The 18176-nt window shown below is 41.2% G+C and overlaps 1 protein-coding gene across 1 annotated transcript in view; it reads right to left on the reverse strand.

Moving 5' to 3' along the window:
* The window catches only part of LOC133856946 (beta-galactosidase 10), an 84263-nt gene extending 66366 nt beyond the window's left edge, over nt 1-17897 (reverse strand). The window contains exons 1-6 of the mRNA XM_062292011.1: nt 17520-17897; nt 16789-16884; nt 16492-16604; nt 16255-16321; nt 16008-16100; nt 6805-6948 (exon numbers count right to left, since the gene is read on the reverse strand). Coding sequence (XP_062147995.1) covers nt 6805-6948; nt 16008-16100; nt 16255-16321; nt 16492-16604; nt 16789-16884; nt 17520-17687 — 681 coding nt within the window. The 5' untranslated portion in view covers nt 17688-17897. The remainder of the gene's footprint in view (nt 1-6804; nt 6949-16007; nt 16101-16254; nt 16322-16491; nt 16605-16788; nt 16885-17519) is intronic.
* Between the last annotated feature and the right edge of the window lie 279 nt (nt 17898-18176).

Raw genomic sequence — 18176 nt, forward strand, 5'->3', positions numbered from 1 at the left:
ACCAAGTCCCAGTCTTCGAGTAATAAATCCTTGTTAGGACCTCTACCTTTGAAACCCAATCCGAGTGGCTAGTGGTGTTCCACTTGCTAGGGATGACAAAGGTATGGGAACAGCTAGTGAAACCCACAAGATGCATTCTAGGGTTCAATGCTTCAAGTGTTAAGGTTTCGGTCATGTTGCCTCTAACTGTGCAAATAAGGCCCTTGTCATTGATCAGAAAGAGCATGTGAGTAAAAAAGAGGGTGTTGAAAACTAATCTATGAGCCTAGCCCTGATGAGTTTGAGGACTTAAAGGCCGATTTCTTGGGCAATCCAAACTATCTATGTTGCATTGGAGCCATTTTAGATCATATTGAGCAGCAAAGGAGCTGTTTTGGGACGCCCCGAGTGGGTGTCAAGTGTGCTCTTGCACAACCTAAGGAGATCGATCACTAGCAAAGGATTGCAAATCTTCCACACCTACAATAAGTGTGAAGACAAGAGTTGTAAAATCCTTATTGATAACGGGTGTTGCATTAATGTTGTCTCATCCAATACTGTAACCCGCTTAGGTTTGAAGTTAGTTCCCCATCCCAACCCATACAGTATATCATGGTTGATACATCCTCTATAACAATGACAGAGAGGCGTCTTGTCCCTATTCAGTTTCTTCACTACAAGGACAAGATATGGTGTGACGTTATCCCTATGGATGTGGGACATATCATATTCGATAGACCATTGCTTTTTGATCTGGACGTCATGATTTACGATCGCTCAAATTCATGCTCCTTTAATTTTATGGGTAAGAAGATTCAACCCCCAAGGCCTAACAACAAGAGCAAGAAAAAGGAGGCCACGAAAGAAAAGGGCCTAAACATCATAAGCCCAAGAGAATTTTTTTTTTTTTTTTGATAAGTAAGAATTCATTAAAAAGTGCAGAGGGGAGCAACCCTAGTACACAGGAAGTATACAAAAGAGCCCCTAAACTGAGGAAAGAAACGAACAAGAAAGTAAAAAATCAGCGAACAGCATACTACCCGAACTATGCGCCGACACCCAAAGATATAACATTTTAAGCATATTTCTACAAAGAGCTCCAACCGATACCTCCATATCCTCAAAAAGCATAGAATTTCTCTCACAAGCCTAGAATTTCTCTCACGCCACAGGCCCCACAAAACACATGAAGGAACCTGCTTCCAAATACGGAGAACAGGACCACGACCCAGCAAAGTGCTCCAACCACTTAACAAATCCAAGACACTACTAGGCATAACCCACTCCACCCCGAACAAGCTATAAAAAGAACTCCAAACAACCCGTACCACATCACAATGAAGAAAAAGGTGATCAATGGATTCCCCATACTTTTTACACATAACACACCACTCTACTACCACAATACCACGCCTACGTAAATTGTCATGAGTTCAAATATTTCCTAAAGCTGTTGTCCAAACAAAGAATGCCACCCGCTTCGAAGCTTTAACACGCCATATACCCTTCCAAGGAAAAGAAGTTGCCATGTGACAAAATAATGCTTTGTAGAAAGTCATCACTTCAAAATTCCTCCTCTTAGAAAGATTCCACACCACCCTATCAACCTCTCCATGCCGAACCCAAGTAAAGTATAACTGTTCATAGAAGGACACCACCATCTCCACCTCCCAATCCTAAGCATAGCGCGTAAAGAGAACATTCCAATGAACCACGCCTCCTACCACAGACAAATTATCCACTACCTAAGCATCAGGAGAACACGCAATACAGTACAAAGCTGGATAACAGAGCTTGAGAGGCTTGTCCCCACACTATAAATCATGCCAAAAGCGATTATGAAACCCATCACCCACCTCAAAACGCAAATACTTGGCAACATTATCCCACCCCCTTCGACTAAACTTCCAAGCACTGACACCGTAAGGCCCCGAAACTGGTAAAGAACGCCAACCTCCCCTCACACTCCCATACTTCACCTTAATCACCGATCTCCACAAAGCATTGCGCTCCTGAGAGAACCTCCAAATCCACTTTCCCAATAAGGCTTGATTAAAATTAATAACATTACAAACTCCCAGTCCACCAGCCTTGATAGGAGTACAAACTTGATGCCAATTGACTAAATGAAATTTAGTCTCATCACCCAAACCACTCCACAGAAACTCCCTTTGAAGCCGCTCCAGTTTCTTAGCTACACTCAGAGAAAAAGGGAACAGAGATAAATAATAAGTAGGAATGCTAAAAAGAGAACTGTGAATCAATGTCACCCTACCACCCTTGGATAAATATAATTTCTTCCAACTAGCCAACCTTCGTTCCACCTTCTCAATAACCCCATTCCAAATAGAAATAGATTTGAACGACGCCCCCAACGGCATACCCAAATAAGTCATCGGCAGAGACCCAATTCTACAACCTAGAATATGTGCCAAAGACTCTACATCTTCCACCTCGCCAATAGGGACCAATTCGGATTTGCCTAAATTGATCCTCAACCCTGACACCGCTTCGAAACATAAGAAGGTACACCTCAAATTTCGAACATGCTCGACCTGTGCTCCACAAAAAATTAAGGTATCATCCGCAAACAATAAATGATTCACCACTAAAGTTTCATTACCCATAAAGCCCACTGAGAAACCTGACAGCAAGCCTTGGAGCATAGACGCATTCAACATCCTGCTAAGCGCTTCCATAACCACTACAAACAGCAAAGGAGAAAGAGGATCACCTTGCCTAATCCCCCGCGAGCTCTAAAAGAAACCAAAAGGGACGCCATTAACCAAAATGGAAAATTTTACTGTAGAAACGCAAAATTTAATCCATTCCCTCCACCTCTCCCCAAACCCACACCTCTGAAGCATGTAAAGGAGGAAATCCTAATTCACGTGATCATATGCTTTCTCCAAATCCAGTTTGCACAATAATCCGGCCTCCCCTGACCGCCTTTAGCTATCCAAGCATTCATTGGCTATAAGAATTGAATCCAAGATTTGGCTTCCACCAACGAAAGCATTCTGAGAGCTCGAAATAATTTTCTCCAACACTAATTTGAGCCTGTTAGCAAGGACCTTAGAAATAATTTTATAGACCCCTCCCACCAAACTGATAGGCCTAAAGTCCTTAACCTCCATCGCATCAGCCTTCTTAGGAATTAGGGAAACAAAAGTTGCATTCAAACTCCTCTCAAATTGGCAACTATTATGAAACTCTAAAAATACCGCCATAATATCTTTTTTGAGAACCCCCCAACATTTCTGAAAGAAAGTCATAGAAAAACCATCTGGACCCGATGCCTTATCCCCGTTCATCTCCCGCGCCACCTCCCACACCTCCTGCTCCTCAAAGCCTCGTTCTAACCAAAGACACTCATCTGCATCAATGGAGGACAAAGAAATCCCATCCACCCTAGGCCGCCACGAACTCTGCTTGATGTACAGAGAGTCATAATAATCTACAATATGATCCTTAATTTCCACCGGATCAGAAGACAAAGCCCCATTGATCCTCAAAACTCCCACATGATTGTACCTCCGATGCGAATTGGCCACCCTGTGAAAGAATTTAGTGTTATTATCCCCTTCCTTCAACCACAGAGCCCGAGACTTTTGCCTCCAATTAACCTCCTCAAACAGGATTGTTTTTTCCAGCTCCCTGATCATGTCTGACTTCTGAACCCGCTCCTCCTCCACTAGCCCCTGAGCTTCTTCAAAACACTCCAGCTCTTTAATACCTTCCAATAATTCCTTCTTCTTCTTTCCCACATCACCGAAGACCTCCGCATTCCATATCTTCAAGTCCACTTTTAAAGCTTTCAACTTGCGAGCCAGCACATAACTCGGCAGACCTTGAAAATCATAAGACTCCCACCAACGTTGCACTTGTTCTACAAAGCCGCCATCGAATTTGAGCCAAATGTTTTCAAATTTGAAGTATCTTTTCCCTTCTCTTTGCGATCCACAATCCAACATTAAAGGAACATGGTCTAATAAAAGTCTAGGCCATCAATTTTAGACACATCAGGGTAATGTTCTTCCCACTCTGGAGATAGCAGAAACCTATCAATTTTAGACCATACCTGATTATTGGACCAAGTGAACTGCCCTCCTTGGAGAGGAATATCCACCAAACTCTGCCCATATATGAACTCCAAGAAATCTTCCATAGCAGCAGGAAAACTATTAACTCCCGATCGCTCACTCGGAAACCGCACCACATTGAAATCTCCCCCGAAGCACCACGGTCTATCCCACCAACTCATCAGTCCAGCCATCTCATTCCACAACACCCTCCTCTCCCCATCATCATTAGGCCCATACACACCCCCAAACGCCCACATAAAATTATCATCAGCATTACGCAATGAAACAGCTAAAGTATACCGTCCCATGCATTCATCCACCTTCTCCACAGCCCTCCTATCCCACATAATCAGAATCTCACCTGATGCCCCACTAGCCCCCATATAACACCAATCCACATGTTGACATCCCCATAAACTTCGAACCACCTCTCTAGTAATGACTTCCATTTTTGTCTCCATCAAACACACCAAATCAACCTTCCAATCTCTAATGAGCCCTTTAATACGCAATCTTTTATCCAGCTCATTAATCCCCCTTACATTCCATGACAGTATTTTAAGCTTCATTAACACATGACACGCCCCTACCCTTACCTCTCCTTCTATAAGATTGTTCTCCCTTCTTGTCATAGTTAATGGAACAATCCAGCTGCTTAATCTCCCTCTGGCCTTTCACTCCTGACGCAGTGGTAACCAAAGCCAATGAATCAGCCAAGGATTGGACCCGCTTGGCTTCAATTTGTTCAAACAAAGCCAACAATTTATCCTCATATTGGTCACAAGACACTCCTACGAGTTTGTAGTAACCCTTCACCCTCTCCATCACCCATCTAGGAGACACATTCGAACAGGAATCCTTGTCCATCTCCACTACCAAAGGCATAACCGATAACGGGCCCAAACCCTCCACCTCATCGCCTACACCACCCTCCACATTATCAGACCTGAAATCAGATTGGACTACGAAAGAGGACAACTCCTTTGAGCCAAGCCCAAGAGAATTTGAAAGGGAAGTTAATGAAGAGTCTGTCATATTTGTTGTGGTCGCTAAAGAGATTTCAAAAGACTCTTAGGAGCCACTGGACACAGACCACCGATCACACGCGTGTATGGACGTCAACGTCTAAGGATGGCCCAGTCCAAGACCTTCTTGTTAAATCACCACTTATCTCAAAAGCTTAAAATGATAGGAAGAGGTAAATTTAATCATTTAATCAATACTTTAACACTCCCCCTCATGTGTGGGCTCAGACTTTCTTTTTATTACCAACACATAGAATATTTAATTGAAATGAGAAGTAAATGACGGAGTCAAGGTTCGAACTCAGTACCTTTGACTTTGATACCATGTTAAATCACCACTTATCTCAAAAGCTTAAGTAGATAGGAAGAGTTAAATTTAATCACTTAATCAATACTTTAACACTTGTGGTTGGATGATTGAGAGATAAAGATATTATTATCGGCACTGTTGTTATTTTCCGCACTTTATTTTTTTTTTGTTATTTATTTTTCAGACTGGTTATGTTATTTTTATTTTTATTTTATGTTATTTTAGTGGGCTATCAACTCAAGTATCACTAGAGTTAGGGTTAGGGTTTAATCTCTAGTCTATTTAAACATAATATTGTACTATGATAATTAGTTTTTGATGAATAAAGAAATGTCTTCATCCTCCTGACTTCTCTCTCTTGTGCTTCTTCTTCTCTCTTACTTCTCTTCTTAGCTTTTTCTTCTCTCTCTTCAAAATTTCTTCTCAATTGTTTGTTGTCCCGCATTAGAACTATTAAATGTTTTTGACAAGTGTCAAAGAAATAGAAAATAGTAAGACAATTTTCTTCAGCCTGAATAACTTGAGAAGCAAAATGTACCTTCAACATATATGAAATATACTAGAGCTTGCAACAGCATAAAAGTCACAAGGTTATTGAAAGTTCAGTTTTATATTACACTCATATGAAAGTTATTATTTAAGAAGACTGAAGTCGTACTTATCAAAAAAAAAAGACTGAAGTTGTAATGGCTTAGAGAAAAAAACGTTAGCCACATTTGCACTATCACCCCAAAAGGGCTAGTAAATTTGGAGTTCCATAGAGTTCTATAGAATTTCTTATAAAGTCAAGTTTCACCTAATAACTAAGTAATGTGGGACTTAATACTCATGACTATTTTTATAAGTCACTCACTCTATGTGGGCTACTCATCTTCCTAATATGAGACCAAAGTGTTACAAACTCTCCCTCTTAAACTCCTAATGTCCCTCGTCAGCCGTCAGAGCCATATCATGCAGCGTTCCAGTATCACATGGTCTGGCGTTACTAGATGGCTCTAATATATTATTTGTAATGTGACCTAAGGAAAAGCGCTAAACATATCTGCTTAATTTGGAGTTTCCATAGAATTTTTTATAAAGCCCCGTTTTACCTAATAACTAGGCAATGTAAAACTTTGCATTCATGACTATCTTTATAAATCACTCACTTTATGTGGGCCATACTCATATTCCCAATATAGGACCAAAGTGTTACAAAAATACACAAGGTAAAACTTGTCATAAACCAAAAGTTCCAAATCAAAGTAACTCGTACTAAATAAAAATGATTAATACCACTCATTTACACATGTAAAAGCACACGATTTTCCATTTAACTATAGTTTGTGATATTGGATCTGCATTGAATTTAATATTTTCAGTAAAAGTAGATAAATAATGCTTCATTTAGACAAAAAATTATTACCACAGTATCAGGAGCATCAAATTGCTGGCACATAATCCAAGGGACACCTATATTCTGAGAAACAGCCATGCTAGCAGCCCACATGGCATATCGCTTCCCCCCATCTCCATAAGCACTCTCGTAGTATCCATATTCATTCTCTATCTGCAAGAAGAAGAAAAAAATGCTGACCACAATCTCCATTTTTGTAACAAAGATAAACAGAGAAGCACATCAAAGCAGAGGAGTTGCAAAGCAGTTTTTTGTTAGGATCCTAAACTTACCAGACAGGCCAAGGCGCTGACAAGCAGTTGAAAGATTTAATTGGGTAAGAACAAATAATTTAAAATTACAGATAAATGAAAACATTTAGTATTTAATAGAACTTTGTTTTTCAATCCCTATCACAAAAACAGTAATTTCAAAATAATCTTTTTCTAGAAGGAAATTTCACAGAGATACCTCCAACTTCTAAACCAAAATAAATGTTTGCTTCAATATTTAAAACCCTTCTTGTAAGTAAGGAATATATTCATATCAAATTAGGATAACAGTATAACAAATATAGTAATAGAGGATTAATTTTATTAGACCATCAAAATTGAGAATCAGTTCCAATCACACAATATGACAAATGAATGAGTGAGACAAAACTGCTCCTACAACTGCAACAACTTTCCCTGAATCAAATTTCTAGCCCACAAAATTAGATTATGAAATCACATATGATTCAGTAGGCTCTTGGATATTTTCCTTTCTATTGAACTTCATGATAACAGTTCTTTCAAATCATGATAGCCACCTGTATTTAATTTTTTTTTTTATCATTAATGTAAAATTTTATCATTAAAGCGTAAGGCACCCCTTATACACAGGCCTTATACACAATGAGCTCCCACAAGCCCAAAACCCAAGCAACAATAAAAACACCCACAACCCAATCAACCCCATCAAACCCACAACCCCATAACCCACAAGACAACAAAGCCCAAAACCCTAATGGCATATTTATGCAAATAAAAAACAAATTCTACTTGCTACAGTGTTTAGATTTTTTTTGAAATCCAAATATATAATACAACCCGCATCTAACCTAAATACAACCCGGATTCACCCCAAATTTCAAGCGAGTTTCCAAATTCCAATGCAAATTTTTCATAACTCCAATCATTTTACACAACTTTTCATACCTCCAATCATTTCCTACCACAGTTTTCCGTAAAAAAAATACTCTCATACAACTATTACCTAAACATGATTTCAGTACAATTTAAACTCTATCAATCATCTATACATCTTTTTGCCTCGAGATTCGCGCACTAAATAATAGTTGAATTCAGATTTCAAAAAATCGAACACCCAAACATGTCATAAAACGCTATCAAGTGTGAGCCTTGCCTTTCTCATGCCTAGATGATGCTCTGTTCGCATCATAGTTCATAGAGCAATCCAAGTTCAGAAGTTCTCTACCCTTTACCTTCCAAGGGTTATCATCTATTAAGGGTGCATTTGGGATTGCGATTTCGTAGAGAAAAAGTGCGATTTTAAACCAAATCGTAGAAAATAAACCATTTAGAAACTACGTTTTTAAAAAATTGCGATTTGAAAACGCAGAAAAGTGCTTATTCAAATTGCAGGCAATAGGGTGTTTTTTTGAAAACACAGTATTTTAAAATGCTAACCTGCGATTTTAAAGGCCAAACTGCGATTTTGCCAAACGCTTAACTGCGTTTTTAAAAATCACATTTTTAAATCGCAGATTTTAAAATCGCTATTTTTAAATCGCACTTTTTGAAATCGCAAACCCAAACGAACCCCAAGTCTTTGATCCCCTCATGACCCCAAACAAAGCCCAATCTAATAAGGTGGCAGGGGGAAAATCACCCAAAGGGTACAAAAACTCTCCAACCTCCTCACCCCAAAAATCGCATCACTAACCACCATCTCCGAAGATTGACCAAATTCATGCTTTCAAGTATGAGAACGTCTGGTGCCTCTTCTTCGTGGGACATGTCGACTCTGGGCTTGGACGCCGGTAACCTGACGTCTGGTGCCTCTTCTTCGTGGGGTCCGGCGTTGGGACATGTCGTCGCCTCCTCTTCTCTCGACGGCCAGCTTCGTTCGCCGGTGAGGGAGTCACCTGCGCTGGTTTCGGCAGGCACAGATCCAGCCGCACGGGGGATTGATTCTCAGTACAGTCCACTGAGCATAGTCGCCGACTGTCTGACTTCGACTCCAGCTCTGGGTGTAGATGAAGGGCAGCTCCAAGGACAGTCCGGACTCTTGGATAGAAGCTTCTCGCCCCTTGGTAGCTCTGAGGTGCAAGTGGAGTTAGAGGCGGTGCAGAGGGAGGAGCCGGGTCAGCAGAGGGAGGGGGAGCTGATAGTTGGGTCCGGTGCAGCAGGGGATAAGTTGTTCTCAGAGCTAGAGCAGTTGTGTTGTAGTGAGATCCCTGTCTTGTGCTTAGAGGGTGGTCTAGTGAGGGTGAAAGACTCGGCAAATTCGCAGTTGAGGAGTGTGGATATGCTGAGTGTGCCTCGGGAGTTGACAGGGGACGTGTTTGGGTATCAATCGGTGGATATGGAGATTGCTCCATGCTTTGGCAGTGCTGGAGGGGAAGGTTGTGAGTGGATGGGGGGGCCAGTGGAGGACTCAGTGTCCCCTGGCCTGCAGGTTGGATTGTTGGGTGAGGATTCAAGAAGCTTTACTCCCGGGGAAGTTGGTTTGGTGGAGTTCAAGGAGGGGGGAGGGGCTGTTGTTGTGGTTTCTCCTCTCAATGCCTACTCTCTAGACTTGGGTGGTTTGGGGTACTCGGACTGGGTGATGCAGAGTGCTAACGAGATTTATCCCATTGTTGGGATGACGTTCGTGGGGCATAAATTGCAATTGTTAGCTTTTCTGACTTGTATAGAAGAGGAGAGAAAAGAGGAGCGTCGATTGGGTAAAGGACGCACGAAGGGTAAGAGGGAGATTAAGAATTTGGAGAGCTCTATTAACTATGATGCCAAAAGTTCCGGATTGAGTAGCGGTAAGAGAAGGGCAAGGGGGCTAGTAGTAGTGCCATGAAGCCGAAGATTCTTTCTTGGAACGTAAGGGGGCTGAATAATAGGCGTAAACGCTTAAGGATTTGCAATTTGCTTAGAGATTGGAAGGTGGATCTTATTTGCCTCCAAGAAACAAAAGTTAAGGATCCTTCTAGGCAGTTTGTGCGTAGTCTTTGGGGGTGTAATTATGTGGATTGGTGTTGTTTGGATGCTAGTGGGGCCTCAGGGGGTATTCTTATCTTGTGGGATAAGAGGGTGGTGGAAAAGGTGGATGTGTGCGTGGGGAGTTTCACACTTGCAGTTTCGTTAAGGAATGTTGATGATCACTTTGAGTGGGGTTTTGTGGGAGTGTATGGTCCGAATTGCAGGGTTGATCGGAGGGGTCTTTGGGATGAGCTGGCGGGGATTATGAGTTGGTGGAGTTTGCCTTGATGTATAGGGGGAGACTTCAATACTGCTAGGTTTCCTAGCGAAAGATCTGGAGTTGGTAGTGTGATTGCCATGAGGGACTTTTGTGATTTCATCTCTGACCAGGGTCTTATGGATTTTCTGCTCGCTGGAGGTTCTTATACGTGGTCAATTTCCTGTGATCCTCCTGTTTGGTCCAGAATTGATCGTTTTCTTGTCTCTCCTGATTGGGAAGATAGGTTTCCTGAGGCGTCTCAGAAGAGGCTTCCCCGCCTTTTCTCTGACCACTTTCCTATTCTCCTCGATTGTGCCCACTCTTCTACAAGAAGTAGGCCGTTCAAGTTTGAGAATATGTGGCTCAAGGTGGATGGTTTTGTGGGGTTGGTGAAATATTGGTGGGACTCATTCTCTTTTCATGGCTCTCCTAGCTTTGTGCTTGCATGTAAATTAAAGGCTCTCAAGTCTAATTTGAAGACGTGGAATGTAGAGGCCTTTGGTAATGTGGAGAGGAACAAGAGAAAGCTTCTTGAGGAGCTTCAGGCGATTGATACAGTGGAAGGTAGTAGGGCTTTGGTTGAGGGGGAAATTCAAAAGAAGCTGGAGTTTGTCAGTGAGTTAGAGAGATGCTCACTGTTGGAGGAGGTCTGCTGGAGGCAAAAGTCCAGGGTGACGTGGTTGAAAGAAGGAGATAAATGCACAAACTTCTTCCATTCTATTGCCAACTCAAACAGAAGGTATAACTCTATTGATTCCTTGTTGATTGGAGATTCCATTTCTTCTAATCCGGCAGAGATAGGGGAGCATGTGGTTCAGTTCTATCAAGATCTCTTCTCTGAGAAGCATAGTTAGAGGCCTCGGTTGGATGATCTTTCCTTTGATGCCATTTTAGAGTCAGAAGCTAGGTGGTTGGAGAGAGCCTTTGAGGAGGAGGAAGTTAGAAAGGTTGTGTTTGCTTTTAATGGTGATAAAGCGCCGGGTCCGGATGGCTTCTCTATGGCTTTTTTCCAAGCTTGTTGGGAGGTGGTGCGCTTGGACATTATGGAGGTTTTTTCTGAGTTTCATGATAGAGAAGTTTTTGAGAAGAGTTTGAATGCTTCTTTTATTTCTCTTATTCCTAAGACTCCAGGAGCTTTGTCTCTCAAAGATTTCCGGCCCATTAGCCTTGTAGGAGGTATCTACAAGATTATTGCTAAAGTCTTGGCCAACAGATTGAAGACGGTTATGGACAAGGTTATCTCCAAATCCCAGAGTGCGTTCATCAAAGGGAGGCAGATTCTTGATCCAATCCTTATTGCGAATGAATGCCTTGATAGTCGTATTATATCAAGGGAGCCGGGAGTCATTTGCAAAATGGATTTAGAAAAAGCTTATGATCACGTTAATTGGGATTTTCTGTTGTATATGTTGAGGAGATGCGGCTTTGGGGGAAAATGGTGTTCGTGGATAGCTCGGTGCATTTCTTCTGCAAAGTTTTCGGTGCTTGTTAATGGCTCACCATACGGCTTGTTCAGCAGCTCTCGAGGCCTAAGGCAAGGAGACCCTTTGTCTCCCATTTTGTTTGTGTTTGTTATGGAGGCGTTGAGTCGCATGATTACTGCGGCAGTGAGTGGGGGTGTGTTGGATGGTTTCAGAGTGGGTGATGCTTCTTTTTCCCATCTTTTGTTCGCTGATGACACTTTGATTTTCTGTGATGCTAGCTCCTCCAAGATTCGGTCTTTGCGAGTTCTCTTGCTCTTATTCGAGGCTGCTTCGGGGCTTAAGGTTTACTTGGCCAAATCCAGCATTATTCCAGTGGGGAATGTCAATAATGTGGGTAGGTTAGCCGACCTTTTAGAGTGTGAAGTTGCTTATTTGCCTGTGATGTATTTGGGTCTTCCATTGGGGGCTCCTTACAAATCTACTCGTATTTGGGATGGAGTTATTGAGAAGGTTGAAAAACGGTTGGCTAGTTGGAAAAGGTTATACCTCTCTAAGGGAGGGAGAGTGACCCTTATCAAGAATACGCTCTCTAACTTACCTACGTACTACATGTCTCTGTTCCCTATTCCGGTGAGTGTTGCTTCTCGCATTGAGAAGTTGCAACGCGATTTCCTTTGGGGTGGCATGGGTGAAGCTTTTAAATACCATTTGGTGAGTTAGGAGAAGGTTTGTACTCCAATTTCGAACGGGGGGCTTGGCATTAGGAAGTTGGTTCAGTTTAATCGCGCTTTGCTAGGTAAATGGTTATGGCGATATGGCATGGATAGGGATGCTTGGTGGAGAGTCGCGGTGGACTCCAAGTATGGAAGTTTGTGGGGTGGGTGGTGCTCCCGAGAGGTTGCTGGGGCGTTTGGAGTAGGGTTGTGGAAGTTTATAAGGAAAGGTTGGGAGAATTTCTCCAAACTCCTTAGATTTGAGGTGGGGGAAAGGAGTAGGATCAGATTTTGGCATGACTTGTGGTGTGGAGATTCGATTCTGAAAGAAGTGTTCCCTGATCTCTTTGGCATTGCTCGGGTGAAGGATGCGTCAGTGGCTGATAATTTGGAGAGATTGGGCGGGTCCATTCAATGGAACGTGAGCTTTATTAGAGAGGCTCATGATTGGGAAGTTGATGTTTTTGCCTCTTTCTTCTAGATGCTGGGCTCTACCAAGGTGAATATGGAGAGGGCAGATTGTCTTAAATGGGTACCATCCAAGAAAGGTGTGTTCAGGGTGAAGTCATTTTTTGGTTCTATGATGTGCGCTGGAGGTACTCGGTTCCCATGGAAGTGTGTGTGGCGGTCTCAGGCTCCCCCGAGGGCAGCTTTCTTCACTTGGTCTGCAGCTCTAGGCAGAATTTTGACCTTGGACAATCTTAGGAAGAGGAACTTAATTATTGTGGATAGATGCTGTCTTTGCAAGCGGGATGGGGAATCAGTGGACCATATTCTTCTGCATTGCGATCTGGCTTCTGCTCTATGGAACAACATTTTCTCCCGCTTTGGTATGGCGTGGGTCATGCCTAGGAGTGTACTTGAATTAGTTGCTTGTTGGTGGAAGTCTGGGAGATCTGGGAGCGCTACTTCTTGGAAGATGGTGCCTATTTGCCTTTTTTGGTGTATTTGGAGAGAAAGAAATCTTAGGTGTTTTGAGAATCTAGAAAGCTCCCTAGAGGAGGTGCTAGAGTTGTTTCTCCATACTTTGTATGTCTGGTCGATGGCTTATTTGTACCCTTTATCTATCAGCTTTGCTGAATTTCTTACTTCTTTTTCGCTTACTAGTTAGGTGTTTCCTATTGTATACTTCTAGTGTACGTAGGGGCGCCTTACGCTTTCAATAATACTATCATTACTTATCAAAAAAAAGTATGAGAACGTGATGGACTGATAACACTGAGAGCTGCTAGAGGAGGACAGCCCTAAACCGCAAAAGAGCTCGGTTGGAGAAAGCCCCTCTGGAGAAAACCCAAATCAGCACTCAACGCCGGGACTTGGGCAACTTCAGCGCAGTGGCTGAAATCTTACCAACAAGCTCCGGCACCACGACGATAGAAGACAACACTGGGGGAGCAACTAACGCCGACACTACCTCGGCAAGCACTACCCTCCATCTTCGCAAACCAGCTATCCTTAGTTTTACCGTTATAGCACTTCTTGCCCCTAGAATCAAGAGATCCAAACCATCTAACCCAAGACCTGCTAGGAAACACGGTATAGGCAGCAGCAAGGATACAGTACACTCAAACTACACCACCATCAAGGGCCAAGCCACAGGACAAGCACAGCCCAGGACAAGAGCTGCTTCCACCACTATCAAGGGTTGAACTTCTGTGCCCTCAAACTGCATCACCGAACAAGGCCCAGACTGCCAGGCTTCAAGACTCACCATCACTGATGATGGACCTATATCTAATATGTATTAGTTATGTATCCATAAATCAAGAAATTAATTTTATTTTTTTTTTTATAAGTAAAGGAACACTTCTATAAAAAGTGTAAAGCGCCCCTAGGTACAAGCAGTTTACAAAGAAAAGCACCTAACTAGAGCGAGAAAAAGAAAAAAATTCGCAAAACAACAAAAACCCACAAAACACCAAAAACCTTCAAACCCTAAACCCACACGAAGCGCTCAACACTAACAAATGTGAGCCTTGCCTCTCCTTCGCCTTGAGGACGTCCCTTGATAGTTAATAGTTAATGGAGCATTCTAAGTTCTAAAGCTCCCTTCTATCTCTGGAACAAGCACCCTTAACCACCCGAGAATGATCCTCTTCAATAGCTGTTAGGAGAACCACAACCTGATCCTCATACCCCACTACTAGACCAATATCCTTAACACAAAAAAGAGCCCAATCCAAGGAAGTGACGGGAGGAAAACCCAGAGGGGAAGAAACATCCACATCCTCCCCATCATCCCTCACAACTAGCTCCGACGACGAAGCCAGAGGAGACTGATCAGCCGGCATAAACTGGAACAACCCAAACCCAGCTCAGGCAATCAAGAAATCAATTTTTGTAACATAAGTGGCTATAATACGCCATGGATAATAGGTGCTGCAGGCTAAGAATTGAACTTTTTTTCCTTAAGGAAAGCGGGGGGAAGGGGGGTGGGGGTAGAGAATGCTATGAATGTCAATCAAGTATCACTGAGCCACAGCCCCTGTTTCCTCAGGCAGAACTCTAGGTTGAGAAGTTACTCAGAATGCTGCCCTGCCAAGATATTATATTTGGTCTCATAGTTAGGAGTACAATAAGTCAATTTATAATCTTTAACAACAGCTTTGAATCCAACACTTGCTCTAGTCCCTCCCTAGCACTCATGAATTCATAATTCTTGGAACAACAAAGTTGGGTTCTTATTTTATTCATAGAATCTACATTACTTCTATTGTTATACATAATTAATGCCTTTTATTGTTTATAATGTATCTTTTAGACTAAGCATTAGCATAATATCTATTTACATATATTTAATTATATATTAATTAATCACTTATCCTTGCTCTATTGTATCTAGATTTTTCAAGAATTGACATACCGCCATATCGTAACAGTGCCCCTGTTCTGAATCAGTGCTACATAGGGTTCAACTAAAAGAATTACATGGAAATAGCCACACCATTTTCAACATTAAGTTACCAAATTAATCTGCTAATGGCCCATCAATCTTTCAAGTCAAAAAGTAAGTGCAATTATGTACTTTATGTACTTCTAAGAGGAAGGTGGACAGAATAAACAGCGTACCTTTTTTGGGAAAAGGAATAAGCAGGGCAAACCATTGTTTATGTAAAGGAAAAAACAATGGAGGAAGAAATGAAAAAGAAATAGGAAGCGGGGTCTCATTTTCAAAGTATTTACATGAATGACTTTGAATATAAGTTGCTTGGTTTAGTTTTACATCATTAGAAAGCATATAGTCAAGACATAAATAAGATCCTAGAGAAAAGGAAAAAAGATAAAAACAAGTATCCTCCAAAGTAAAGCTACTTAAGATCCTTCAATAACTAAGAAGCTGAAATTGATAACTCGAGAAAACTGGAGTTAATTGGAAGTAGTGTGCCTAATAATAATACCACTAATACTGAAGCAAGTCTCATCTTCTTGTGATGCAAGTAGAATAGCACTCGTGGGTTTTGTACAAAAATCTAGCTGTGGGAGCAATTAAGGAAAAGTTCAGAAATCGACTTTTCACTTATAACAACTCCAGTCAGCTTGTCCGAGATAGAGGAAGAACATAAAAGTAAATAAAATGATAACAAAAAAAGGCACACTAGCAGTCTCATTTAACTAATTTCAGAATAGATGTTAGACTTGCCTGGGCCAAAATGATGGGACCTCCTTGTGATGCAAAAAGCTTCTCTTGTTTCATTAGGTTCACTATGAATGTTGTAAACTTCTGCATGTAATGCTAAACCCCACCAAGCAACGGAATCAGTTAGAAAGAGTCTCAATATCATTTTATAAGGTAAGATTTTGTATCACAAGAAATTAGAACATAGTGTTCTCGAAACTATTCTTATAAGTGTTCTTAGAGTTTAACTGTGAAAGCCCTATTCCCATACCTTAAAAGGCTCATTGTCGGTTCGAAATACAGTTCCAGGCACGTAGTGCAACCAAACAGGTACACCACTGTATCATAGAACTCTTTTAGGAATTTCCAATTAATAGTTGAAGTTTGAAAGAGTGAAAGAACATTAATAAATGCCATGTTCCATAGTCTTAAACATCAAGAGTGGATTTAAAATCTATTCATTATTGTAAAAGAAACAATATCACAATATATGATTGAAATAACATACCCAAAATTCCATTCTGCTGCAACAAATGGACCAATTCGAAGAATCAAATACAACCCCGCCTTCTGAACAATCTTCACAAACTTGACCAGATCATATCTCGCCCCAAAATAATACTAGGATTTCCCAAATTCAAAGAGAAGAAACAAACCAACTCAATATGATTAGATAGATACCAAAAAATAGGTAAGAATATAGTGATTTTCCTAAATCTTATTTTATATGAAAGGTGACACGATTTTTGTTATCTCACTCACATTGATCAATGATCAAGTACTACTTATCTGTTATCTCACTCACATTGTCCGGAGAAAGTTCATGACCATTCCAAAATACATATGTTTCAATCACATCAACCCCTCCATCCTTCGCTGTTTGAACCAAGCCGGGCCACATCTATCACAAATCAGATTCATTTATTATACAGAATTAATTTCCATCAGAGATAGCAGAACAAGGAAAAAAGTAATCCAAAATGAAACTATAGAGAAAACGATCAAATAGCCAAAACAATGCATAATCCCAAATGCAAATTACACAGGGAATCGATTAAAAAAAATGAGAACGTTCTATAAAAAACGGAAATGTAAATTAAAGAGAGAATATTTAACTAAACAAGCAAGCTAACAAATCAGTAGACTCCCTCCAATTACGAAAAGAATGAATGGAATAAAAAAAAAATCCTTTTTTCTTTTCCGACAGACCAAAATAGAAAACAGAAAAATCAGACAAACACGCCAAATATAACTCATGGAGCTCTACAAAACGAGGAAACTGAAGAATCAGCGGATTACAGAGAGTGAGTAATCGATCAAATAAAAGAATCAGGCCCCGTTTGTTGGCTGCGAAAATGTGAAAATGAAAATAAGGAAATCATTCCACACTTGAGAAGCTTAAGATTGAGCTTCTCTCATTCTCGGACGCTACCTTGTAATCTCATTAGTTTTTATATAAAATCCCAATGCTTTGTGAGCAAGCGAGCGGAGGATTCGGCAAAAATGTGGATAAGAGAAGAGAGAGTGGTCGCTCACCGCAGGAACGCTGCGAGGGTAGTGAATGGAGGCAGAGATGAGGAGCTTCCGCTGGCCATTGATGATGAGTGAGCGACGGTCGAAGGTCACATTGCCAGGAAGAGATAAAGCGACGCAGAAGAGCACCAATATCGTGAGTCGGAGCAGAAGAGAGGAGGAGAGATTCATTTTTTGTTTCGCTGGTGTTGTGAGCGAGCTGAAAGGTAAGCTCTGTGTAAAACCTATGTATCACCCATCAAGACTCTTCATCCAAAAAAAAAAAAAAAAAAGACTCAAGAAGAGGGAACACAACATGTGTGTACTTATGACAAGCTTTTCAACCAGGCAGCAGGGGAGGCCAGGACGACAAATACAGCATGTGTGTACTTATTGCCTTCTCACACTGTTCAACCGCTAACTTTTTGTAATTGTAACAAGTATTGAAAAGATAAAACAAAAAAGAAAGTTACTGCAATAAAAATAAAAAATAAAGAAATGGCAGATGATCTCATCGGTCATGTCGGTGGGTTGCTGCTATTTGGAGCAAACGTTTGGCTCTAAATGAGGGTTTTGGCTCTGGTTGGTACTCACAATGGTATTATCCTTTATTTCTCAAAAAAAAAAAAAAAATGGTATTTTCCTTTATGGGCCACAACCATCACTAGCTGCATTTTCGCT

The sequence above is a fragment of the Alnus glutinosa genome, chromosome 14 (assembly GCF_958979055.1).
Source record: "Alnus glutinosa chromosome 14, dhAlnGlut1.1, whole genome shotgun sequence".
Taxonomy (NCBI): Eukaryota; Viridiplantae; Streptophyta; class Magnoliopsida; order Fagales; family Betulaceae; genus Alnus; species Alnus glutinosa.